This window comes from Trichosurus vulpecula, chromosome 9, assembly GCF_011100635.1.
Source record: "Trichosurus vulpecula isolate mTriVul1 chromosome 9, mTriVul1.pri, whole genome shotgun sequence".
Taxonomy (NCBI): domain Eukaryota; kingdom Metazoa; phylum Chordata; class Mammalia; order Diprotodontia; family Phalangeridae; genus Trichosurus; species Trichosurus vulpecula.
Window position 1 is genome coordinate 111,156,412 of NC_050581.1, and position 24,672 is coordinate 111,181,083.

Sequence of the window (24,672 nt, forward strand, 5' to 3'; positions counted from 1 at the left end):
GCTATACTTGTCTATGTACATGCTATATCCCCATACCCTAGTAAGCTCCCTGAGGGCAGGGACCGCATCTTTTTTTACCTCTGTACTTCCAGCATTGAGTACAGTGCTTTGTTATAGTGGGTACTTAGGTAAAATCAATTGATTATATCTATATATCTATATATGAAAATAATCTCAGTGATGTATATATACACTAACACATTACTGAACTACTTACAATAAGGTCCTGTGAGTTTCAGCCTTAAGCTACTCTTAAAAAGTGTTCAGAGGGAACTAAATGAATTCTTAAGATCACCCCATAAACATCCTTAAAATACATGCACAGAGGGAGAAAAACTGCTAAGGAAGAATTTATAAAACCTCCACCAAAACAGATAACAGTTTTGTCCTATCATTTCTTCAGTGTCAATTTGGGATCAGTACTCACCATTCTTGAGTAATCCGAGTCTGCAGCTCTGGTAAGAGAAATTGCCCATGGAAACAGTAGATAGAAGAAATGTTGGAGAAGATACCAGTTGTTACTTCAGATGGAATACCAGCTTCTGCCAACTTGGTGCAAAAAACCTGCAGTTGGACAATCAAGAGATCACTAAATGAAATATGTTTAGATCATTAATTCCTACCTAATGCGAATTATTTGCTTTGAGAAGGAACCTTTAGGATCCACATATTTACTTTGAGGGCAAGTATGTTCCATGATTAACAAGGGATACAATTTGTATTAAGCCATATGCATTCTTTTATCATTTAAACTGGTTCAAAGGAGGACACTGCTTAAAGGAAAGTCGCAGGCAGGTCCATATGGTGCGGCACAGAGGAAAACGCAATGGATTTGGACCTGGGTTTGCATACTGGGCTTCAAGTTTTTTCATTTTCAAAACGAAAGGATTCAATTAGGTGATCTCTAAGGCTCCATCTAGCTCTAAAATCACATGATTCTAAATATGTATTTCTAGGACCCAAGGGCTATGTAAAAAATGGAGTATTCTCCATTAGAAACAAAAGTCCAGGAATGGATGAAACCTCTAAGAAAATGCAGGTTTATCTGGAAGAAAAGTATGACATTTGATCTGCCTTCAAATTGCCTGGTATGTTTTGTTAAAAAGAATCTTCAGGCTTTACTTCTCTAGCTAGTTAAAAATCAATATAAATAACACATTTCATTATATGTATATACACACATATGCACATATGTACACATATATATGTATATATATTTCTTGAGGTTTTCTTTTATTTATTGAGCTAATTATAATACTTTATATTTTACAAAGCCCTTTCACATCCATAATGTTACCTGGTCCTTATAAAAGCCCCAAGAAAGAAGCAGAGCTGGGGTGATTATTATTCTCAATTTACACAAAAGGAAAACTAAAGCTCAGAGAGGGGAATAAGTGGCCCAAAGTCATCCACCTAAAGGAATTTCTGGTTCCAAAGTGCAGGGGTCTTCCCACTCTAGCACAATGCCTGTACAAACAAAAAAATATCATCCTATCTGCCTTTCCAACCATATTCTGAATAATGGTTCAAGATCATATAGGATAGAAGATTAGGCACTGAGTGGAAAGATCGCAAGTATTAATCTTTAGTAAGCTGAAACCTTCGGCTTGTTCTCAAAGTGAAATAAGAGACTTTATTTTTTATATTTTAAAATTACTGATATATAATTTTTTGACCACTTCATAATCATTTCTGAATATACTTATCCTTTCGCCTCCTCCCCTCTCCAGGGAGCCATCCTTTACGTGATACAGTAATGGGAGGATGGGTTAGTCTGTGAGGGCTCCATTCCTCAAGAGCAGGCTTGGACATGACCTTCCTGGTGGGCTAAATAAAGAAAGCCCAGATTACAGGATCAGAGAGCATTGAGTCTAAGCCCTTCACTTTACAGCTGAGGAAACAGAGGCCCAAAGAAGTAAAGTGATTGCCCACAGACAGCACAACTAGGAAGCGTCTGAAGTGGAATTTGAACCCAGGGTTCGTTTTGTTTTTTGTTTTTCACTCCAGTTATCTGTCCAGTATGCCACAGCAACTTTAGGATCCTGTTTCCAGCATGTGTGACTGGGGGCTGGGTGGTGTGATGATGAATACTCTTCTAATTGCCTGTGGAGTCAGGAGGTACAGAAGGAACCTCAACTAGGAAGGATATGACAATTTCTCGGCCTCCTTTACTTCTGGGCAATGAGTGAGGCAATAACTACTGTGAGGGCTCAGTGGGAAGGGTGCCTGATATATCTTGCCCCTGGTCTGTTTCATTTGAGGTCATTCTTTCTTAATCTTGGATGAACAAGCACTCAAAGAAAGGCATACCCAGGAGACCACACGACTTTGGAAAATGACATCAGAGTCATCAAGAGACTCCCCCAAAGGTGGTCATGGTAGGTGCTAGTGATATGGCTGACTATAAGGACGTTCCTGTAAAGAGATGTATACTCACCTGAGGAGGGAGTAAGACCCCCTCATGGCAGAGATGTGCCTATTCTCAGGGTCCAGTAGAGATCCATACCTAAGTGGAATTTTTATGAGGACTCCAGGAAGAAAGAAAAGGATTCCTGGGGCCAGGATTTGTGAGTTTGCCTTTTGGTTATACATGCTCTCTATGGTAGGTAGCGTAGCAGATAAAACACTGGGCCTGGAGTCAGGAAAACTTGAGTTCAAATCCAGCCTCAGCCACTTTACCAACAGTCTGACTGTTAGCAAGTCACTTAAGCGCTGCCTCAGTTTCCTCAACTGTAAAATGGGAGTAATAGCAGCACCTACCTCCCAGGGTTGTTATGAAGACAAAACAAGATTTGTAAAACACTTAGCACAGTACCTAACACATAGTAGGTGCTATATTCTCCCCAGGGGATCTTGTATGTGAAGGAGGAAGGTGTATCCCACCCATTCTGTTGAGTAGAGGAGCAGAGGGAATATCTTATGCCACCTACTGTCATTAGACTCCCTTAGTAAATGCCCTTAACTAAAAAAGCTTAAATTAAGTCTGGCAGATTATCAATGGGAAGCACACCAACGGGGTCACATAAGCAATGGTACTAGAAACCAACTTCTCTAATTCTAGAACTCTGAATAGTAGTCATCAGCTGAGCCCTTTGGGGAACCCAACCTGTACATTCAATTCTAAGTTGGTGGAGCTGCAATAATTTTAGTAGATCAACTGAGGTGGGGATCTGAAACACCTGCTTTACATTCTCTCCCAGTTAAACATTTGCTGTCCCCAGCAAATCAACTGAAGGGATTTTAAGAAAACCGCTAGTCCCAAGTCTCTAATGACTTGGAAAGGTTTAAGCAATTGGGGAAGTGAGTCACCCAGCGTGGATGTCACATTCTTATTTCCCTCTTTTGACTTTCTTGACTTCAATTTTATGCCTCATCTTTATCCCAAAATATCCATGAGGCGTTCTCACCCTGGAGCATCTCTTTGCCAAACTGGACACTTTCTCTCATTGATGAGTTCCTCCTGGAGCCTCCATTTTGATGAGACCAATGATGAGATCATTCCCCTCCCAATTATGTTTTTGACTTTTTAGACTTCAATGCCATGCTGCTATGCCTGGTCCTGGTCCTTTTACCTCCCCACAAGCATCCTCCATTTTCCAGCCCCCTTTTGTGTGTGGTCCTCCCCCATTAAATTAAGCTCCTTGAGGGCAGGAATTGTCTTTCTTAAGAGTTTGACATAGTGCTTGACACACCACAAACTTCTTGCCTTGCCTACTACTCTCTGATGGATGGACCAAACTCACACGGTCACCTAGGTGCTCCCCTCCTGAATAGCAATGTGTCCATAGATACATAACGACCAGGTGAGAGAGAAGGCATTTTCCCATTCCTCGCAGAAGTTCTTGCTTTATTGACCACCAAGAAGAAAAAAAGAAAAAAAGTATCAAGGCAGCAGTTTTTTCTGTGAATTCAGCCAGCTCAGCACCTCCTGAGGCACTGGTTCTGCCAAGTCAACAGCCACTTAAGAGACTGTTCATCACATAGTACCAGCCCCTCAGTCACATACTGCTGGAACATGCTTCTAAAGTTCAAATGCCAGACTGTCAAGAAAAACACATGCATGCTCAGTATCAATGGTGTCAAACTCAAATAGAAACAGGGGAGGGGGGTGCATATTGATTTAGGAAACCACTGATTAACATTATCTCTGCTGTACTGTATTTTTATTTATTTTGTGAAACATTTCCTAATTGCATATTAATCTGGCTGAACTGCTAGGGAGTTGTGCTGATGATTCCAAGTCTGATACTTGTACTCTATAAAATTCACCAACAAAGGCAAATTCAAACATATCCTAAAGACTAAGCCCACACTGATCAACCCCTCCATTACACAAAGATTCAAAAGGGGGGCAGAAACAATTCAACAGTGTCCGAAAGTATATGCAGTATTCCATATCTGGAGCTTCTACCCTCTCCACTCCAATGACAGACTTTCTAGACCAGGACAAGCTTTCATAGTAGCAGTTTTTAGATCACAGGATTCTAGAATTTAAAGATAAGGATAGATAAGGAATTAGATAAGGAAACTGGGGCTCGGAGACAAAAATCTTGCCAAAGTCACATAGTCAGTAAAGAAGCAGAACCCAAGGGGCAGTGAGGTGGCACAGTGAGTAGGCACTGGCCCTGGAGTCAGGAGGACCTGAGTTCAAATCTGACCACAGACACTTGACACACTTACTAGCTGTGTGACCTTGGACAAGACACTTAACCCCAAATGCCTTGCCTTTCCCCCCTTCAAAAAAAAAAAGAAAAAAGAAATAAGCAGAACCCGTGGGGTTATGAACCCATGTCCTCTGGCTGCCACATAAACACAGTCTACCTACAACAGTTTAAAAACAATAGAACATGTGTTCACTTTTTAAAAATGCTCGGCTTCAGAAAAAGTGCTAAATTTTAAGAAAGAATAAAGAAGCTAATTTTAACCAAAGTTTAATCTACCTGGTCCAGTAGGTGCAATCTTTTGACATAGGCTTCTTCAGTGTGGAGGAGTTCATTAGCAATGTTGAATAACTTCTGTGGCTCAGTACACTGAGGAGAAGAGACAAATGATCCTATTGAGAAGACCAGCATATTAAAGGTGATCAAGTATCAAATGAGAAAACACACATGAATGCTTTGTAAACCTCTAAATGCTGTATAACTCATTATTGGTTACATTGATAACATTCTGCAAATCTTAACACTGCCAGACAAAATGCTTCTTTCATAAGATGGTTCTGAAAAGTAGATACTCCAGCGAGTCCAATGACAGGATCTAAGACAGGATTTAAGAGGCATTTTCCACACTATGATTATTATTCAAATCAGAATAGTATTATCTTTAGTAGCCACGTTACAAGGTTGTCATAAGGATCAAATGAAATATTGCACCAAAGTGCCTTGTAAACTTCAAAATGCAGCATAAAATCCATCTATTATTACACTATTTTATTTTAAAGAATAATGATTACTATTATTATAGATGATGTTTACATAGTCCTTTAAGGTTTACAAAAACAGTTTAATATAGCACCTATTCAGTCCTCACTCTGATTCTGTGATACAGTAGCCCAGGTATACCTACGCAGGTATGCCTACTATTTTACAGATAAGGAAACTGAGGCTTGAAGAGGATAAGCAGCTTGCTCAACTTCAAAAAGCTCATACATATCAGAAAAGGAATTAGAACTTATCTTTCCTGTCTTCCGATCCGGTGATTTTTTTTTTTTACCTAGACTATGATATCCCTCAAATGATCATATTGACTGTTAACTTAAGAAAAAACATTTGCCACTTGTTGGCCAGGGACATGTAATACCGAGCAGCAAAGAGTCGGATCAAGTATGATACACATGTAACAAACATGATTTTTTTTCTCAAAAATCAAATATAAAATAAAAAAGAGAAGGAAAAGAGAGAGAAGACACTTTGTTGTGCAACCAAAGCTGTCATTGGAGGAGGCCAAGTAGGGTCTGGCCACCTTACACTGTTGGGCTTCAGTCTAGTCTCTTCTTTTTCCAGCCCATTTTATGCGTTGCTGCCAGATGAAGGTGCCTAAAACTGCTTTCTCACTGTTCTTTGTCTCGAACTCAATAAGGCAACCACTCTGTACTTAGCAGGCCAAGCATATGCTCACACTTGGCAGTTTTTAGAGATTTTGCTCACACCCTTCTCCTTCCTCCTCCTCAATACTTATCTAAACCCCAATCATCTTTGAAGTCTGTTCCACCTATTTCATGAAGCTTTTCCTGAGTCTCCCCGCCCACAATGATCTTCTCCTCTCTGTTCTTATATGTCAATTATCACTATTCTGGATTTGAAACACATGTCCTACTCTGTATAATTATCTTTTTATGTCTATGCTCTGTCTCCTAAAGTCTACTGTGAGGTCTGGGATGGTAGAAACTATCTCATATGGAAAGCCTAGTGCCAAGCACAGAGCCCTATCTTCAGTAGGTGTTCAAAAATTCTTTGCTGAATGAGTTTACCAGAAATGGTCAATGTTTTTTCCATTGCATTTATTCCTAATGACCATAGTACCTTTTCTGCATTGCACATTACTGCTATCTTTCTCATCCCTAAATTAGACATTGCTCACTTGGCTTCATCCATGTATGTGGCTGAAAAGACCATGCCATGCACGCTGACATGTTTGTACTTATAGCAGAAGCAGCTTATGTTTACTCTAAAAGCTGTGACTACTCTTTGTTCTGCATGGTGAACAGAGCCCTGGGTGAAGACACTTATCTTTCCAACAAATATCTGAAGATCTGAGCTTGACCCTTTGGAAATCCCTCCATGTGCTGTCTCTATATCGCTCCCCTTTCTCCTATTTTGCTACTAATCCCTGAAGTGGAAACTGTTCTGAAGTGTGAAGGCAAGTGTGGGGTGGGGGAGAGGGAGGAGAATGAAGAACTCAACTTTGGACCCAGGATGTATGTTCTAACAATGTTCTAAGGAGGTTGTACCTAAAGGGTTCCCACACTGCTTTGGATATCTATGGGTGTAGGACTGTGGCTAAAGTAACTTGGGTACTGTGGCTTTCCTTCACTGATTTTCTATACTAATTAGGGCAAAATACATCAGAGATTTTCATTGGTCACCACCCAAAATGAGTTCTTGCACAGAGTTGCTGGAGCAACATCACAAATCAAGTGTAGAAACTTTGCTTCATGATGACCAGCCTCCTCTTCCTTCTCTTCATGCAGCAAACACTGACCACAATGCCATCCTCTGGGCTGAGTGTGCTATCATTCCAACAAAAGCTACTTCTCAGTCTCAAAGGCTTACAGAGAGAGGAAAAGACATGTGCCACAAATATCAATAGTACAGAGAAGAGCATAAGGTGTTCAAGAGGTTTAGGCAAAGTAGAAGGTGGGGAAAGGGTCAGGGAAGACTTCACGGAGGGAGCAGCACTGGGGAATCAATCACAACCCCCATACCCTCAAAAAAACTTACAGGAAAGAAGAGAGAGAAGACATTTATATAAATTGAGTCAGCACAATGTAATAGAAAGCACTGGACTTGGAGTCAAAAGACTTGGATTTGAATCCTGGTACTTAGTATTGATGTGATTTTAAACAGAGTAATTAACCTCTCTGGGCCTCGAGGGGTGGAAGGGTATGGACTACTTAGGAAGCTTCTCCAGGAATCCAGGCAATATACACTAAGGAACAGGGCAGTTCCAGTGAGAAAGACAAGGAAAGAATGTTTGTGAGGGGTACTGAAGAGGTGGGATTGAAAGTTCCCAGCAATTGATTAGATGTGGGAAGTGAGGAAGAAAGAAAAAAGAAAGATGATTCTGGCGCTGTGAGCCTGGGTGACTGCAAAGAGAATGGTATCACCAAAAACAGTGGTGAAGTCAAGGGTAGGGAGATGGTGAATTTGGTTTGAGGTGGCTTCAAGGTATCCAGACGATGATTTCCAGCAGATTTTGCAAATCCAAGCAATGAACTCAGGCAAGATATCAGTACTAGGGATACAAATCAGGGGTTCATCTACATAGAGATTGTAGTTGAAACCATTGGAATAAATGAAGTCATTAAGGAAGAGGAAGGGAAGAAAAGAGTCTAGGACAGATCCTCAAGGAATTGTTACAGTTAGGGTAAGGGGAGAGGACAACAAACCAGACAGATAGGAAAGGGAGAACGAGGAAAAGTTCAAAGTCATGGAAGCCAGAGGAGTGAATTTCAAGACAGAAGAGGTAGTTGACCATAATGAATGCTGATAAAAATGAGAAAAGGTCATTGGATACGGGCAATGGTGGCCTTCAAAGGAGAAGTTTTAGTTAGAGGGGGCTTAGGCCAGGTTGCAGGAGGCTAAGGAAAGAGTAGGTGGTATTATATCTAAATTTTACATCTCCCTCGTCACTAGCACAGTGTTTTACACACAGTAGGCATCAATAGATGTTTGCTGTTAAGGAAGTGGAGACATTGATTAAACCATAGATGGCTTTTTAAAGGAGTATGGCTGTAAGGGGAAGGTCAGAAATTGGATAACCGTTAAAAAGATAGACTAGACAGGTCGAAGTCCATTGTTTTCAGGATATGAGAAGTCTGGCAATTACCAAATCTCATCCTAATGTTTTTTCATTGTATTATGGAGGTGACTGGGTTGTTCAAGACTATGCCAGAGGAGCACAGCTGTGCTCTCTAAGCTGGAAAGGTTTTGAGTATGGAGCTGGAAATGACCTATTTATCTTTTCTTCCAGGAGCAGCCTAAAATAGGTTATCACTGGAGGAGTAGATACCAAATTATAAAGTTTTTAGCCACGGCAAGTAATGAAAATTGTTACTATGGTTTAGAGGGGGCTACAGTCGGCATCAACCACGGGAAGACCATATATTTCACAGCTCCTTGAGGGCACAGGTAGAGGAGTTTATCCCTGGTAAGGAAAGGGGATAGCAATGATAATGACTGATGTTTATATAGTTCTTTCAAGTTTGCAAAGTGCTTACATGAATTTTCTCATTTGATAAGGACAGTCTTTTCTTTGAGACAGAAAATGAGGAGAGGATAGGTAATGATAGAGAAAATTTTTGAAACAGAAAGCTCCCATTGGATAAAATCCATCCCAATAAGGAAAGTTAGAGGGCTACATCATCCTCTGAGAATGAGATCAAGAAGGAGGTTTTGGCCTTTAGAGATATCTGCAATAGAGAGTTTTATTAGAAAGGCAGCTGGGTACTGTAGAAAGTATACTGACTTGGAGGCAAGGGACCTAGGTTCAAAGTTCTAACCATTATAGTCTAACGACTTATTATCTGGGTGAGCTTAGTAAAGTCTTTCACCCTCTTTAAGCCTCACTTAGTTTCTTCAACTGTATATGAAATGTGTTGGGTTAGCACATTACAATGGAAGAAGTGATTGATACAGAGTTCTAGGAAATGGTTTCAAATTATAGTCCTACCTATGTGACCTTGGACAAGTCATATAACCTCTCTAGGTCTCACCTTCCTCATCTACAAAATGAGAATGATAGGACCAATAACTACTAAGATTCCCTCCAACCTCCTTTTCCCATTGTAGACTAGGCAAGATTTTCCCTAAAAGGTGAGAAAATTGGGACTTGGTTGGCTGAGAGGTGGGCAAATCTCAAGCCTTATCTATCACCCTTGATGCAGCTTCCTGGAAGCCTTTGGCTGTGTTAATGTGGTTTTCTTGGTCATAAAGGGAATAAAAGTCCCATCTATGTGGGCTTGATGCCCCTCCAACTTGGCAGATTTCTGAAGACTGCCCACCTAAGTCACTACACTCTGCTTTATAGAACAGATGTGTTTTCATAGAGAGTGAGGCCTGCATCTGCCAAATCAAAGTGCTACTGTATCTTTGTTGCTAATCGAACCTATGTTAGGGCTAAGTGTCCTTTCATGAACTATTCAATGACTTGAGTGTCTCATTTCTTCCTGACATGAAACTAGCACTGATAGGGTTTTTACTTAAGTAGCTAAATTTTCTTTTCACTTCAAAATTTTCCCATCTCCCCTTTATGTGTTAGCATAGCCTAATCTCCCCAAGGAAGGATTTTTGGATTCTGCCAATATATTTGAATCCCCAACCATGGCCAAATTAATGTGGGAAATATTGATCTAAGAAACTAGGTTTAATTGCTATAGATATTTCAGCACCAAATAAAAATGTTTTGGATGTTTCTTCTTGAAAGGGAACTGCAAAAGGAATTCCTGATTGGATTAGTTGACCTTTGGGGTTCCTTTCAAATCAATGGTTTTATCTTCAATTTCTCCTCAACTTGCTACTTCCACTCAGCCTAAGAACATGCTCAGGTTTCTGAGCAATGGATATGGAGCCAGAGGACCTAACTCATCTATTTCCTCATCTATAAAATGGAGGTGATAATATTCACATTACCCATCTCACAGGGGTTATTGTGAACATGAAATGGCATAAGGTATCCAAAATGTTTGTAAACTTTAAAACTTAAGTAAATGCAAATTGTTATTATTTTTTGCTAATAATAATCTTACTGCTTCTTTAACTCATCAATAAATCTGTAATCTTATCACTGTGGATACTGGCTCCAGTGGTACAATTCACAACTTCTCCACGCTTCCCTGTCCTTCCATAAATTGTCCTTGGGAAATCCAGCCAATGTGCTAGAAGCTTCCTCTAGATCTCTTGGCATGATGTGCATACCAATATAGCATGAAGGCTATCCATCTGCTGTTCCACCCTCTCAACACATACCTCCTTCATAGTATATCTAGCATACATAATATAATATAATATGTATAGTATACACATCCCTTTGATAATCTTTTTTGTCACTTCTTAAGATGATCCTATGACCCCGTCATTTCATCAAGCTCTTGTCCCACATATTCCTAACAACTCTCTTTCTCTTCACTGCTAAACCCTAGGTGTAGTATCAACTTCCTCACCACCTGCTCACTTTTCAACACCCCATAATCTAGCTTCCAACTCAATCACTTTACTGAAATTGCTCTCTTAAAGGTAAATAGTGACTTCTGAAGTGCCAAGTCCAATGTTGTTGGGTTTTTTTCTTGTCCTCCTTTTCCTCTCTCTTGGCAAAGACAGATAAGAGCCAGGCTGCGGAAGACTTTAAGCCATTGGCTATTCTGATACTCTCTTCAACCCTTCCTATAAGACTACTTCTCAAGGTCATTTTTTTAATCTATATCCTCAACACTTAACAAGGGGCCCTACCCATAGTACCTATTTATTAAACATTTGCCAAATTGGATTGAAATGCACAGATACAAAAAAGTGGCCAGAACTATAAGAACAATGCCAAGAGTGCTAAAACACAGAGAGAGTTGTAGCTTACAAAAATTGCTAATAACAACAAAAGCTTATTCACACTGTTTAAGCAAAAAGAATAAGGATAATCTTACTGAATATAATAACCAAGTTGGCATTGAGAAGGAAGAACTAATATATTCCTATTTTTTCTGTTCCCTTTAACCAGTATTTCAAACTCAAAAGGGTAGAATACAAGTCATAAAAGGGAACAAAAACCCAGACAGGCAATGAAAGCAGTGCAGTACCTAGGCAATTTACATAGCCCCAGATCTCCAAGATCAGACAAATGAAATTTCACAGGGGTGAAGCTTACAAATGGGATCCTGGAATTATAGCTGGTAATGTCTGAGAAATCATGGAAAACAGGAGGGTTCTGGAATACTGTAGACTAGCAAATGTTATTGTACTTAAAAAAAAAGATTATGTATCCTAGATAACACAGACAAGGAAGTTTGCTGTCCATAACTAGCAATATTCTAGAAAGGATTGTTAAGCAGATGTTTACGATCATTTACACAAAAACAAGGTGATGACTAAGAGTCAATGTGGGTTCATTAAGAACAAGTCATGCTGAACTGGATCAACAGACTGGCAAAACAAAGAAATGCTGGAGACAGAGTATATCGGGTTCATGGCATGGCAAGTCATTTAACAGTATCTCAAGGTATCCTTCTAGATATATTAGAAAAATGGCAGCTAGATGATGACACAGTCAGGGTGAATTAACAGTTAACTCAACAATCATATTAAACTTACACTAATTAATGATTCTGTTAAATGGGAAAAATGGAGGTTTTCATGGTTAATACCTTGAACCAATCCTGTTCATCATTTTTGTCAATGAGCCAGATACAAAAGAAACAAAGTTATATGTTTGTCAAATTTCAGAAGACAAAAAGCTGAAAGAAAGAATAGGACAGATGAATGAATCAAGATTCAAAGCAATTTTAATAGGCTAGGGTTCTGTTAAGCAAAAAGGTAAAATTTAATGGGAATAAATATAAAATACTGCAGCCATAGGAGATTAAAATAAATCAACTGCACAAGTACAGGATGAAATGACCTACCTGGCTTGGTAACAGTTCACATGAAAATAAGCTCAACATGAGACAATAGTGTGAAAGCAGCTTCTAAAAAAAACGCTAAGACAATCTAGGATTACAAAAATAGAAGTATGGTATTCAGAAAACAGAAAGTAATAACTCCACTGTCCTCTGCACGATTAATCAAGCCACATTCTGAGAACTGTTTTCACTGCTGGGGAACATTTGTTAGAAAAGATACTACCAATTTGAATGTTTGCAGTGAAGGATGATCATGACAATTAAGGTTCTGAATGCCAGGTTGTAAGGGGATATTTATTGTGGAGAAGATGAAAGGAGATAGGATTTATTTTCAAATATCTAAAGACTTTTCATGTAGATGAGAGAATATTTAAGACTTGTATAGTTCTAGAGGGTAAAACTAGACCAGGGGTAGAAATTACAAAAAAAGAAAATTTTAGTTCAGTATTGGGAAAAGCTGCCTTAGAAGCTACAGCTATCTTAGGGTGGCCTGATTTGTGAGGTGAAGAGCTCCCCATAATTAGAAGTGTTCAAGAAAAAGAGAAGACATCTCAGTTTCTTCCATTTTAAAATGAGATTAAGCTAGAGGATGCCTAAGGTTCATTCCAACTCATTCATGTAGACATGAACCTCTATCACAGAGAGACAGGATAGGAGGTTGGACAAGATGACCTCTACAATCCTTTCCAAATCAAAGATTCTTGATTTTAAGATTCAAATTTTCAAGAGGCCTTTACAGATCTAAAAAGGTCATTTCCTTCCCTGAGATGAAAATGATCTTTTGATAGCACACATCTAAAATCTAAAATACGTAATTATTTATAACTTTTTAAAGGATAAAATGAGACCTTCAAAACACTCTATCATGAAGTAGTTGTCACTAAGACTGCCCAATATTGTAGTCTTCTTCAATTGTTCCCACTGGTGTTCTATCGCTGAAGCCACCTAGCTGCCCCTAAACAATGCTGATGTTATTGTTCAGTCATTTTCAGTCATATCTGACTCTTAGTCAGTTGGTTTGTTTTTTTAGCAAAGATACTAGAGCGGTTTGCCATTTCCTTCTCCAGCTCATTTTACAGATAAGGAGACTAAAGCAAACAGAGTTAAGTGACTTGGCGAGGGTCACCTAACTAGTTAAGTGTCTGAGGCTGGATTTGAACTCAGGTCTTCCTGACTCCAGGCGCAGTGCTCTATCCACTGCTCCACCTAGTAATATTTAGTGCTATTTCAATCATATAGGAAATTCTTTTGAATGGTCATAATCCAATGTCCAGACATTACGAATCCATTAACAATCAGTCCTCACCCTCCACAGCCCAATGTTCTGGCCATATTCCAACCTGGGTAATTACTTCCTGCTATGTAAAGGTACTTCAGTAGTTTTCAATTAAGTACAATATTATTTGCTTCCTTTCCTCAGCTGCTCTGTAGGAAAATACAGGGAAGTTGCTTTTCTCTAGACTGCTAGTGGAAAAAGCCACTTCCATGGCTGGCTCAAATGTCCAAAGATTTCCACATGGAAAAATTGCAAAACAGTGATTGCTACGCCAGGTAATTATTACTCTTGCACTCTGAGCATTGCCCACCCTCAGAACGCCAGCTGCTGAAAGCTCTTCTTCCTGCATTCAAAGGCTCAGTCTATAGACTTTCACAGCCAGCCCAGACAGCTTTAAAAAATGCCAGCTGTCACTTGGTGTTGCCCTTGAAAACTGTAGGTCTTTTTATTTTGATGGTATGAGTGACCAGGAGGCAGAAAGAAATGTTGAGCAGCTTTTAATTGTGCTCCTTCTAGGAAAGGACAATCTTTGCGGGGAGGGAGGGTTTTTAGATTTATCTAACCTACTCAGTCCATTCCAAAGGAATTCCATGTTTCTAGAGAAGATTCCCATCATTCCTTGGTATTGATGATATACTTTCACATATCCCTGTATATTCTATTGTCTCCTTTGATCCTCATAATAACCCTGTGAGGCAGGGCAGGGCAGGGCAGGGCTCATTATCCCCAAGTGAATAATGGGCCACATTTTGACAGAGCTTTAAGATTTACAAAGTTCTTTCCCAAAGCCTCACGGAGTAGGTAATATAACCATTCCCATTTTACAGATGAGGAAACTGAAGCTCAGATAGTTTAGTTGACTTGCTCATGGCCATACAGTTAGTGTCACAACTAGGGATGGAACCCAGATTTTTTTAAACTTTAAATCCAGTGAGTTCTCTTTCCCAAACCAATATTAACAAAAACAGCTAGCACTTACATAGCACTTTAAGGTTTGAAAAGCAATGTCGGTAGGTATGTATAAATTAAACTTCAATTGATCCTAACAACCTTAGGCATTATTATTATAACCATTCTGCAGATAAGGAAATTAAGGTTGAGAAAGAGGCTAAGTAAGGTGCCTAGGGTCACAAAGTAACCACTGGAAGCAGCTAAAGGAAGATGTAAACTTAGGTCTTTTTGACTCCAAGTCTAACACTCTATCCGCTGAAACACCTGTATCATAGTGTCTCCTACCTTGAATGCACAATGCAATTTTGGAATATAGCTTCAGTATAGCCAGCTGTCATGCTCTCAACCCTGACCTTTTTGGCCCCTTCCTACAGTTTGAGTATAGGGAGACAGTGGGGGGAGGGAGGGAGTGGGAGGGAAGGAGACAGAGATAGACACATAGTGGGAAGAAAGAAGAAGAGTAGAGAGAGAGAGATGGAGAAAGGGAGATGGGAAGAGAGAGAAAGAGAGGCAGAAAGATGGGGGAGGGGAGGAGAGAGAGAGAGAGAGAGAGAGAGAGAGAGAGAGAGAGAGAGAGAGAGAGAGAGAGAACCATGATGCCCAGCTCCATTAGACACAGTATTACTGTAAGCACCAGGCCCCAAGGTGGACATGAATGCTCCTTCTTCATCATAGGGAGGGAACTGAAGCTACAAAAAGCTAAATGAGTTGACCAAGGTCCCACAGTCAATGAAAGTTCTGATAAGAACCCAGATCTCCTGAATCCTAGTCCACTACTAATTACATTTGTATTTTGATCTATGTTTTAGTTATGCATGTGGTATAGTGGGAAAAGCCTGGGATTTGAAATGAAAGCAAATGAGTTCATATCCCACCTCTGTCATTTAATACCTGTGTAACCTTGAGTGAATCTTTAACCTTTGTATCTCAGTTTCTTCATTTGTAAAGTGAGGAGGGGGCAACGAGATGGCCTCCACTTTCTCTTCTAGCTCTGAATCTATGATCCTGTGATGATGTTAAACAATAACCTCCACCTAAGAAAAACACTACAACAAATAAGCAAACTTTCAAGTGCTGGGCACATTTTGGGTACTAAATAAATGGGTTTTTTTGACCTGGATTAAATTCATGGTGTAAGACAGAGATATTTAAAGTACTTTAACTAGTAGACCACTTAATTCAACTCAACAAATATCTATCAAGTGCAAAGCCCTGTCCTGGGTGCTGAACAGGGCAAAAGACCAGGAATTTCCTCTTTGTGCCAAAAATACCTTTCTAAAACACATAGGAGGAACTATATTGGGTTTTAATGAGATCCCTAAATTAAGAATATTATATATTTTTAAAAAAACAAATAATTGGCACCCAAAATGTAGATGTTTCTAATTTGGAAGGTGAGGGGGACCATACCAGTGATTTCATTGGCGTAGGGAACCTTCAAAAGAGGAAACTCCCTCTTCCTGATGCACATTGGCACCTGTTCTGTAATTTATAGTCTTAGAGAGCTGCCTGGGTTTATTAAGAGGTTTAGTGACTTTTCCAGGGTCACACAGACAGTATGTGTGGGGTGGGACTGGAACTTGGGTCAAAGTTAGCTCTCTATAAACTATGCTGAACTTCCATTCTTGTCATATTTTAAGAGAGCAGTCACTAGCCTGTTGGGTGGTCTCCCAAAGAGCTCATTTAGGATGAAAAGGGAGGCTATAGAATTGTATACACTTATACACATGCTTCAAATGGCTGATTTTTTTCTTTGGAGAAAGGACTTCTATGCTATCAATCTACATTGTTGGTCCATCTACTCTTGGGGAAGAAAGTAACTATTTGATAGCATTAAAGGGACTGGATATGAGAAATGGTACAGGAGTGTTGAGTTACAAGGAAAAAGACAACAGATTCTTTTGTCAGGCAAAGTCTCCTTGGTGATACTCAGTAGGGAGTCGGGGAGCTAAAGAAACTACAAATGGATCTGGAAAAGTGGGCACCTTACCTTGGCTACATCTAGATCTTCTCCCTTTGACACATCTGCAGTTTCTGGCTCCTCACTGCTGCCCTCATCAACATCACTGTCAGCCTCTTGGACTACCTCTTTCTGGGTGTCACCAGGTGAGCTCACATTCCGTTCTCCTTCAGGCTCTGTCTCAGTTAGGAGGCCTGGGGTGGGGTATTTCTTGTGCTCTCCTCCTTCCTCAGCTGGAAAGTTCTCTCCTGCCACACTACAGGAAGGGCTATCAATGCCACTGTCTCGGTTAGGTATTTTCCCATTGCTATTCTGCTCAACAGCTGGGGCTTTTGTACCATCTCTCCCCATGGCCTCTTTGTTGGGCTTCGCAGAAGAACAGTCCTCAAAGCTTTGGCTGTCCCCTATATGAAGTTCTCTTATTTTGCCCAAGTCTGTACTGGATGGCTCTGCAATGCCCAGCACAGCTGGCTGGCTTCCATCTCTCTTGTTTTTCTCACTTGAGTCTCCAGAGCTAAAGCCCAGCTCACAATCTACAGTGTTTGGGGATGGTGATGAGCTCAATCCTGACTCCATCCTAAAGGGTAAATGGGACTGGCTCCTCTGGAGAACGGGAGTGGGATGCCTACAATGAAAAGAGAAAGAAAAAGTGAGTCTGTGAGGAGCCAAGGTGTTCACCATATACTGCATGCAATGATCATGAATATCCAATGCATGGCACAGCATTTGACCCAAAATACCACAAGCTTAACAAATACCTCCTCAGTGTAGACATGCCCACATAAAACATAGCCGTACAAGTCAGGGAGTAAATGCCTAATGTATTGGACCTGCTCACAGAATAAAATGGTAAGTTGCTCAAGAGAAAAAAGAGAATATGACATATCTTTCAAGGACATAGCTGCCTTGTAGAAGAATTCATATTTGCCAAGAAGAGGGAACTGTCCAAATATGCAGATCTTTAATGATTAAAACCTACAACTGTGGCCAGACCCCAGGGGAGGCGAGGACACAGATCTTAATGGTTCTTCCTGTCCTATCCAAAATAAAACGAAGGGATAAGACCCTGAGGCCACTTCTCTGTTTCGAATCGGAATCAAAATCACAGAATGTTGGAACTTGGAAGGACATTAGAGATCATCTTACCCAATTTCCTCATTTTACATGGGATATAACTAAGGCCCAGAAAAGTTAAGGGATTTGTCCAATGTCATACACACTCAGTTCTCATTCAAAGTCTAGGGTTCTTTCTACTACACCAAACAGAATTTTCAACCTGCAGAGATCTTAGAGGTTGTATAGTTTCCTCATTTTGCAGACAAGGAAGCAGCCTCAAAGAGAGGAAGTCACTTGCCTAAGGTCACACAATAGGTTAGTGACAGATATAGAACACAAAAGTCTACTGGCTCCTGGTCTAGCATATTTTCCCTTCTATCATACTACCCACACATGCTATGTATGAGAATATTCCAACACACATTTCATTCTGTTTATAGAGACCATTTTATGTATAAATCCTATAGTATAAATACAAAATCCTATATATATGTGCATATATACGAATATCCTATAAAGTGAGATAGGTCTACTAATCTAGCTGCTGCCCACCAAACCAGAAATGCATCTAGTAAAAAAAAAATAATCATCATGGAAGACTCCAGAGCTACTTCAATCCTTTACATTAAAGAACAGCAATATTCACTTTTACATCCCTCCTCATTTGGGAATTTCATAGTTCTTAGACATGTGCAAATGGATTTTTACAATGCTTCTGTGAAGGAGTCAAGGTTATGGCTTAGATTCTGAGTTCATAGGAACTCCATTGCATGATTAGTATATTTAAATGAACCAGAAAAAAATGCCAATTTGTTTTATTTACTGAAAATGCAATTCAAAGATTCAGAGGCCATCAGAGGTAGAAGGGGCCCTTCCATAGGGCAAGTAACATATATAGTTCTGGAGTTCTTAGCCTGGGGTCCATAGGCATAAAAGGGATTCATAGTTAGATTTCAGAAAGTCTAGGATATTGAATGGAAATATATATATATATTTATATTTATTTTCACTAACCTCTAACTGATATTTAGCATTTCCTCCAATTATTTAAAAATCTTATTCTAAGAAGAGATCAGTTTAAGTACCTTGCCGGAGGAGCTCATGACACAGATAAGAGCCCTTGATCTAAACTAATCCATTTATTTTACTGAGGAAAAAGCTTAAATCCAGAGAGGTCAAGCCACTTATTCAAGTTCTTCCATCTATTTTACAACCTGGAACTGGAAAGCAATAAGACAGAGTTACCAGATGCTTTCAAACTTTTCAATCAGACTGCTGATGTCTGGTGAGATCTGTGTTTCTCCTTCTGCAGACAGCAGGGTCCTGGATGGCCTGGGGTCAGCCGGCAGAGGTCTACGAGGTGCCGGAGGTATTCGCTGCAAATTTCTTTCTTGCCCAAGTGGTTTGAAATGAACAGGCTTAGGAGGTACTAAAAAGAAAATTGTAACAGTCAAAATTTACTTTTTCCTACCGTAATATATATCAACAAAGACAATTAGTCCAACTTCTGGGAGGAAAAAAATGAACAGTTCCTATCACATGGTTGCATCCTGTGTAGATCACTTGGGGCCTCTCCACTAATTCCTAGGTTGGATATTTTCAACATAGCCACATTTTAATATCCAAAATGACAACCATATTTTCCTGGTCCTTCTTTTAGACCTACTCTATTACATAAAAGAGAGTCCTAACAGAGAGGCAGATAATATTCTTGTTACCCAACAGGATATTCTCCTATCCAAAGTCTTGATTGTGTAAGGGCACATATAGCAATGCTTCCCAATACAACATTAGTTCCTGTCTCATGCTTCCTTTTCAAAGACTACAACCAAAATGAAAAAAAATTCCATTATGTGTTAGTCTGTGCAAATGGGCAACAAACGCTAGCTGGCAAACAGCTGCATATACAGCAGCATGCCTAGTAAACAACCACCCACGTAACCCAAGGTAAGAGCTAGTTTCCCCTTCCCCTTGTTTCTTTTAGGAGAGTCTTCGTCACACACTTCCTTCCTCATTTTCTGAGCAAATAAATATGATTCTGGACTAAGCAATGTTTCTAGTAGGCTGAAGGAAGTTTAATGAGAAGACTGAGCTTACAGTTGTTCAAAAGGCACTCTACTGGTAAACACACACCTAGGAAAAGCTTAGTCATGAATTCATAGGACTGAGAGTTAGAAGGAGCCTTAGAGGTAATCTAACACATGCCTTTCATTTTATAGGGGGGAACTGAGTCTAAGAGATGTGACTTCCCCAAGGCAACACAAGCAGTAAGTGGCAGAGCCAGATTCATGCCAAGTTCCCCAATTCAAATGCAGTATTCTTTCTACTCCTCCATCTAAGCATTCCTTCATTCTCACTTTTTTCATGTTGTTGGAATGATTTTTAAATGGTCTTTTAAGTAGTCTTCACAGTTAATTTATTAGTATTTAATAAATGGTTGTGAAAAGAGAAGATAAAACTCTAATGATAACTCAAGATAGATTTTCTTTAAAGGCCAAATTCTGAGCACAGTAACCTAGTTCACTTTAGTAAATGTTCGTTAATCATATTCTATGCACAAAATTATATGCTAGATATTGCCAGAGATAAGCAAACCCTGCCCTCAATGAGCTTACAGTATCTTAAGGAGATCAAAAATGTATACAAATAGCTATAATACAAATTAGAATGTGGAAAATGCATAGAAGATTTGAAGTAGAGAATGGGCAAAGGAGGAAGGGTGAAACACCTTCTAGTGGGATGGGGGGACTACATAGAGGGTACAGACTCTGAGGAAAATACTTAAAATCCATATTCTATTAAATTTCTCTCATAATACAGAGGTTTAATTGACATTTCTACATTTAGATATGACAATAAACTTTTCTATATGGAAAAAATTGCTCGATATGAGTATTATGACAACTACTCTTGAAGCATAAATGGGCCCATATTCTGTCTGAAATGCATTAGTCAATTTGAAGAAATGCACACAATTAGGTCATCAATATCTCCTTTGGGCAGCTAGGTGGTTCAGCGGATAGAGTGCCAGCCTGGAAGTCAGGAAGTTCCTGAGTTCAAATCTGCCCTACACACTTCCTAGCTGTGTGACCCTAGGCAAGTCACTTAATTCTGTTTGCTTCAGTCTCCTCATCTGTAAAATGAGGTGGAGAAGGAAATGGCAAATCACCCCAGTATCTCTGCCAAGAAAACCCCAAATAGGTAACAGAGAGTCAGTCAGACACAACTGAAAAACAACTTAGCAACAAGGTCCCTTTATACTGTTTAAGGGTAGCAAGGTTAGTTTAGGCTTTGTGATTTTATGAAATAAATGATGGCTGCTTCTGTTTTTAAAAGGTGTGTGTGTGTGTGTGTGTGTGTGCGCGCGCGCGCGTGTTGAAGAAGTATGGGTAAGGAGAGTATCCTAGTAAAATTTTAAAACCTGAAGGTACAAAGGCCTATAAATTGATAGCGCTTGCCTCCAAGGACTGTTGTGAAAAAGGATTTAAAAACTATAAAGTGAAATAGAAACATGAGCTGGCATAATTAACATCATCGTTAGAAAATAAGATTCCTGGTCATAAATATGGCTTCCCACTACAAAGTGAATCATTTTTCCTAAGTTACCCTGACAAGCGATTGGCAGAGCAGGTACCAATCTGTACTGATAGAAGGAGTTTCTTCATCAGGAGTTCTATATGACAGTGAAATCACAGATCCAGCTAAAAATAAATGGCTACAAAGCATTTTAATACGTGATCTTATTTGACCCTTACTACAATCCATGAGATACATAGCCCAAGTAACATTATCCCCATTTTACAGATGAGAGAACTGCGTGAAGTGACTTGAGATTATAAAACTAGTAACCATTGGTGCCAGGACTAGAACTCAGGTCATCTAACTCCTAGTTTGGTGTTCTTCCCCCCTATAACATGCTACCTTTTTATGTACAATCAGAGTCTGGTGGTTAAAGGGACCTTGGTGTTCATCTAGTATGATCTCTCCTACAGGGCAGGAATCTCTTCTACGGCATCCCTAACTGGGGGTCATACCATTTCTATTTGATTTCTCTGTCTGAAGGGAGGTAGAGAGGTACAACAGGCTAGCAGAAAGATCATGGCACTTGTGCTTGGAGTCAGGAAAGACCTGAGTTCAAATTCTAGCTCCAGCACTTACTAGCAGCATGACCCTGGGCAAGCCAATTAACCTCTCTGAGCCTCAGGTTTCCTCACCCTATAAAATGGGAATGATATTTATAGTGCCTACCTCAAAGGGCTGTAGTAAAGAAGAAATGAGACAATATCTAGTAACATGGGTTGCAAAACTTAAAACAGTATAAAGTCAGCTATCATTACAGGTAATGCACTGCTGTAGAAAGCAATTCATCCACTGTTAGACAGCTCTGATTGTTAGTCCCTTCCAGACCTAAGGTTCTATAATTTTATGAAAAATATGGCAAAAAAAATAAGCCACTTCAGAGAGGATGTTCTCCACTACTTGGTCCATACTCACTCTCACCCAAAGCTGAGAGAAGAGGACTACTCTTATTGATAGTTAAAAATGTGAACTATCCTGCCCTAAACCTTCCTGCACAACGGACCATTGAACAAGAAATCCTATCTTTGGAAGTGCTTAAATTTTAAAGTCTATGCTAGAAGTGGCAAAATGGTTATCAGGGTAAATTTCTTGAGCCCGATAAGAAGATCATTTATCCATTCCCATTGTCTCTCTTCCTAAATATTTTAATTGCAGTAACACATGCTGACAGAGCTGGAAAGAAATATAAAAAATTATCTAGTCCAACCCCCTCATTTTACAGATGGGAAAACCAAGGCCCAGAGAGGGGCAACAGAGTCTGAGGTCAAACTGCAACTTAGCCTCCTCATAAGCAAGGACTCAACATAAAACAGATAGAAGGGACTGAAAATAGGTTGGTCAATTATGACAAAGTCAGTTAAAGTGAGGAACTCTCTACAATTAAACAAACAGACCTCCAAAACTCAAATTAATTTGAAAGAAGAATTGGATGGAAAAACAGACACCCAAACACTTGCCTCGGGGTTTTTTCGGAGGGTGTGTTTTGGCAGCTGGACATTTGATCTGAGGTCTTTTTCCCTGTTGCTGGGCACATTGTAAAGGGCTGAGGCTTTGCAACTGGTCGTCTGCCTCTGGTGCTGGTGGTGAGTCAGAATGGTTTTCACCTGGAACAGAAGAAGGACTAGGAGCCGGGTCCGAAGAATAATCTGAAACGGGAAGAAGAAAGAAACAGAATGAATACACATTTCCTTTCCCTTACCAAGTAAGCCTCCATTCCTCTTTCAGACATCAACTTCATTTAATTATGTGCAAATAAAATCAGACTTATTGCTGTCATTATTTTTAAACTTCTATGTGGAATAGCTGTTGTTCAAAGGATCATAGACACTTTAGAAGAGCTTAGAGATCATCTAGTTTAATTCTTTCATTTTTAGAGGAGGAAACTGGGCCGAAAGAGAAAGAAGGTCTTGACCATGGTCACACAAGTAGTAAGGAGGATGATAAATTTAGAGCTAGAAGGGACCTCAGACCATTTAGTCTCTCCCTAATTCACAGAGAAGGAAACCTAAGCATCACCAGGGCTGAGATCTGAGCCCAAGACCTCTGGATCATGTAATTTCATCAATCAGTCCAGAAGCCAATGTATGCACAGCACAGTTAACAGAAATCTCACTGGATTTCGAGTCAGAAGACTTGGGTGAAAATCCTGTCATGCCACCTATTACCGCCATGATCTTGAGCAAGCCATCTGACTCTGCTCTAAGCCTTATTTTGTTCATCTGTAAAATGAGTTCCTCGACCTAGACGATCTCTGAGGTTCTTCCAACTTGAAGACCCATGATCTTGGGATCACTATTATTTAAAAAATTTGGAAATTTCTTCCAACTTCTTCATCACAACATTACAGCATAAGTATTTTTGGCTTAAGGAACCAATACATATGTTGCATCAAATTTAAAGTTCTATGCTTTTGAAAACACAGGATCAAAAACTAGTCCCTATAGTGGATCAATCAGGCTGCCTTGGAAACCAGACTGGACAGGTTGACCAAGCTACTGGGACAAGCTATTTGGAAGCAGGCTATTATTTTGGTTTAAAAAACATGTTGGGGGGAGAAAAAAAGCTCAGAGATCTTTATTTAGACATAGCCAGAGGCTACAAAGATTTCCTAATCTACATAAGGATTAGTCATTTCCATCACAGAGAGTAAAACCATTATTTTGCACTACTTGCTTAATAAAATGAAATCAATGGCATCTCTGCATGTGCCTGATATAAAGATTTAAAACAAGAAATTCTGTTGAGCAAATGAGCCTATCACTTTATTGTAGCAAATTATCACTCTAAGCAGTATACTGTTACCCTGTATATTAAGTTATCTTTACGCGGATTTTACAAATTTATAATGGTTCTAGGGGCACTTCTGCAATTATCATTACATTCTTCCCAGCATAATAAATGCTTCTTTACACAAACCTAAACCTAGTTTCAATAAGCTTCTGTAGTACAATATTACTCTATGAAACATTGATGCATTTTGACGTACTGTCCCCCACCCCCCACCAAAAGAGAAGTACGTTCAGGAAAGTTTATTTTTTGCTGTTTAAGTTACTTTCGAACGCTTATTCTCCACACTGGACCAGCACCATCAAAATGACTCCTAAAAACCCATTCTCTGTGAAGCCTTCCCCAGACTGATCAAAGTAGAGCTAACAGCTTCAAATTCCAAACTATCCTCTTTGGATGGGACTTCCAGATGATTTAGTATTACATGGCACAGATGATGAAGCTAAAACCCTCACAGGACAAAGGACATGACCAAGGACCTACAGTGAATTACTAGTTGATTTGGGACTAGAACATTGATCTCATCCCAGGCCAAGGCTCCTTACACTATACCACATGGGCTTCTGCTGTGGAGAAAGCAGCAGTATGACAGGACATGATTGTACATTGGAAATAAAAGGACCTGCATGCTGCCGCTTGAATGTAAATTCCTTCCAAAATGGGACTGTTTCATTTATGGTATTTGTTTCCCCAGCACCTGGCACAGTACCTGATGTATAACAGGTGCTTAATAACTAC

At 39.7% G+C, this 24,672-nt stretch overlaps 1 protein-coding gene across 1 annotated transcript in view; it reads right to left on the reverse strand.

Annotated features, from left to right (window-relative positions):
• FGD3 (FYVE, RhoGEF and PH domain containing 3) overlaps nucleotides 1–24,672 on the reverse strand; it is a 187,411-nt gene that overhangs the window by 70,706 nt on the left and 92,033 nt on the right. The window contains exons 2-6 of the mRNA XM_036738768.1: nucleotides 22,605–22,793; nucleotides 18,814–18,997; nucleotides 16,543–17,137; nucleotides 4,941–5,030; nucleotides 428–564 (exon numbers count right to left, since the gene is read on the reverse strand). Coding sequence (XP_036594663.1) covers nucleotides 428–564; nucleotides 4,941–5,030; nucleotides 16,543–17,137; nucleotides 18,814–18,997; nucleotides 22,605–22,793 — 1,195 coding nt within the window. The remainder of the gene's footprint in view (nucleotides 1–427; nucleotides 565–4,940; nucleotides 5,031–16,542; nucleotides 17,138–18,813; nucleotides 18,998–22,604; nucleotides 22,794–24,672) is intronic.